A 2,993-nucleotide genomic window follows, 5' to 3' on the forward strand; every position below is an offset into this window, starting at 1 on the left:
CTTCTTTTACTTATAAATTATAAACCAAGTCTCAACCAAGTTTAATGTTTCCACAGTCCAATTGAAAAAAAAAAACTTGATTGTTACAGGACACGTATTGATATGCTACCCAATTGAATTTTACCACATGTTATATGATTTCATTTGTGTGTTAATATGATTTCCATCTTTCAATGATTTAATTGCTAAACATCTGGATTTTGCTATGTACGGATACACGCATAATGATAATGTGATGTAGTGATTTCAAATAAAAAAATCGAAAGTCAAGAGATATATGAAATCCTATCATTATGATTTTCAGAAGCAAAGAATAATGATGAACGGTTCTTGTAAATAAAAATGTGAAACAAGAAGATGAAGTCCAATTCTTAAGATTTTTAAGAATAAAAGAAAAATAAAGGTAGAATGTGTTTAATTTTTATTTTTATTTATCAAAATGAGTAGTTTTGATAGGTTCCACACCTAAGCTTATGTATATAACAGCCTCATATTCACTATCCCCAAATATATATATATATATATATATATATATATATATATATATATATATATATATATATATATATATATATATATATATATATTCTTAACATGACCAAAATAATCAAATTGAATACAATCATGTTACGATATTTACATTTTTATACAATAACACTTTGTATCATCATGCAAAAGGACTTAGAGCTCCACTTTGGGTGTCACCACAGCCACTGGTAGACCATTCTCTACCCACGCAAGATATCCCCCTCCCATGTTATATACATGTTTGAATCCCTACAAATATTCTATTTTTATTAAAAATATATATATGCTCTAAAAAAATATATTGATGAGCAAAGTGAGCACTAATTTTTAGGTGAAAACAAAACTTACCGCATCAAGAAGAATGGTTGTTGCATAAACAGAACGAACGCCGGATTGACAACCCTTAACACATAAAAGTCCAATACAAGACAAAAGGCTACATTTTAAAATTATATTTTTGAACAAAAAGAAACGTATTTTCTTATTCATTTGATTTACCACAACAAGATGATCATCCTTTTTACACAATAGGAGTACTTGTTCCGAGAAATTGACATTCTTCACTCTACCTGAAAGCTCAAAAAGTCGACATTACTTCTATTTATCAAGAAAAAATATTTTTTGAGAACAAAATAACATGATTATAGAAAAAAAAAAATTGTATTTCGATTCATAGCAAAACGATAATATTCATGGAGAAAAATGATAGAATTACCCTGAGGGGTATTAAACATATAAGGAATATTAAGAGCATCATCGGCGTGGATATGACCTTTCATGAACTCCTCCGAAGTCCTGTTATCAGATAAGGATAAAAATTTTACAAAATGTAAAGAGAAAACAACATGAAAGAAGAAATAGTTCGTAAACAAAATCACGAAAGTAGTGATTCAATCTGAATTAGAATAAATACAAAGTAATTACCTGACGTCAAGATAACGGTACTTGTCATTGTTGAGAAGAGAGTTCGCTCTGTGAACATCAATGGTGACGATCTCTGATTCTGCGCTACACGATTGGAACAGAAGAAGAAGAAGATAGATGATTGGAATCCACCATTGCTTTATCACGATGTGAGCGTTTGGAATCTCTGATCCTGAACTACACGAAGGAGAAGAACACAGAGCATTAATTCATTAAAGATTTAAAGCCAGTCTATGAAAATTTTGTCAATCCTAATTCATGTTTTCATACCTTGTTTGAGTGTTCATAGCGAGTGGTCGTGGAGATTGAAGGTTTTGGAAAACCAATTAAATTTGCAGAGATGGAACTGGGGGTTTTAGGGATTAAATATCATAAGAGCGACTTGATAAAGAAGACATAGTTTGATAGGTTACTTGGTGCGCCCACATAGTCGTTGGGGTTGATTTTGACTGTATGTAATCTGCCCACAAATTGTGTTTGTTAACTTCGAAAATTATTTATTGTTTTATCATAGACATAATTACATAATTGGTTTATATGGTTTGTACTCGAGATTGACAACTATCAAAACTAAGTATATGATTGGTCCCGTGGTTTTATTTCGTTAGTATGGTAGATCCTTCATATATTAAATACTATTTTTGAAGTGTTATTTTTTAAAAAATGAACATTATGTTCTTATTTATTTATTTACTATTATGATTATTATTAATTATAATTATTTATTTATCGTTATAAAATAACATAGGACCCACCCAAATCTCCTTTTGAAAGCCACCCATGTCTTTTCATTTCACTCACTCCTCAAGGGTGTAACTGTGACGCATCGTAGATAGCAGTCAGAGTCAGTACGCTTTCTATTCTCTTTATATTATATATGAAAATAGATAAGAAAGGAGGGCTACCGAGGCCCGGAACTTCTCCGAGAGGTTCCTTTTGATACTTTGCGCACATCGGTAAAGGCCTTACTCTATTCCTTGTCAGGAATAGCGGCCTTAGTCTACTACTATCGGCTATCTCACTCTCGGGAAATCGGGGGTTTTGTCAGCCCCCTTCTATTGCATAACCTAAAAAAGCTATAAGCAAACTACCAAAGTGGTTGCGGGAACGAGACGCTTTGGTTACCAGCGAACGCTTCCAAAGACGACCAGCTTTCAATACTAGTTGTTACCTTACGCTGCCATTTTTCTAAGATTATTGAATAGCATGGCTGGGGGCTAAGATAACTCAAATGGGAGAGCCGTGTTATGGGTGACCTTATTGCACGGTTCAAAGAGCACTTGTGTATGTGATGCAAGTGAACGTGTACGAAAAAGCTGTCATAAAGTTTCGTTCTTCGTTCCGTCGTTGACCCTATCTATGTTTCTAAACCACTCCGTTGAGAGCTCCGTGACTCGTTCAAGGGAAGGTCCACCAATGATTGCCATTCTCCCCCTATCTGTCTCTTGATCCCTCATTCCACTAATCCGTTGTTACTTTACTGATTCATTCAAGGCATAGACTCCCTCTTTGTCTTATTAGCGCAGGTGTTCGTCAACGAT

General features: G+C 33.5%; 1 protein-coding gene across 2 annotated transcripts; it reads right to left on the reverse strand.

Annotated features, from left to right (window-relative positions):
• Positions 1–649: 649 nt before the first annotated feature.
• Positions 650–1,906, reverse strand: LOC145156762 (thiosulfate sulfurtransferase 18-like). 2 transcript variants are annotated; one of them, XM_079076013.1, is made up of 6 exons: positions 1,723–1,906; positions 1,453–1,629; positions 1,244–1,323; positions 1,027–1,097; positions 877–930; positions 650–777 (listed from the first exon to the last, which is right to left on the reverse strand). In XM_079076013.1, exons 1-6 carry the CDS (start codon positions 1,737–1,739, stop codon positions 682–684), a joined length of 495 nt encoding a protein of 164 aa, XP_078932139.1. In that variant the 5' UTR covers positions 1,740–1,906; the 3' UTR covers positions 650–681. The 2 variants fall into 2 exon arrangements, with proteins under 2 accessions (XP_078932139.1, XP_078932140.1); XM_079076014.1 differs by having other exon boundaries at positions 650–788.
• Positions 1,907–2,993: the final 1,087 nt, after the last annotated feature.

The sequence above is a fragment of the Lactuca virosa genome, chromosome 2, assembly GCF_052849685.1.
Source record: "Lactuca virosa cultivar CGN04683 chromosome 2, Lactuca_virosa_CGN04683_v6, whole genome shotgun sequence".
Classification (NCBI taxonomy): Eukaryota; Viridiplantae; Streptophyta; class Magnoliopsida; order Asterales; family Asteraceae; genus Lactuca; species Lactuca virosa.

Excerpts from the sequence above, each read along its gene's own strand:
- LOC145156762 (XM_079076013.1), bottom strand. Across the intron at positions 1,324-1,452 it reads TACCGTTATCTTGACGTCAG|GACTTCGGAGGAGTTCATGA; the intron begins GTAATTACTTTG and ends ATCTGATAACAG. Across the intron at positions 931-1,026 it reads AGGATGATCATCTTGTTGTG|GGTTGTCAATCCGGCGTTCG; the intron begins GTAAATCAAATG and ends TTATGTGTTAAG.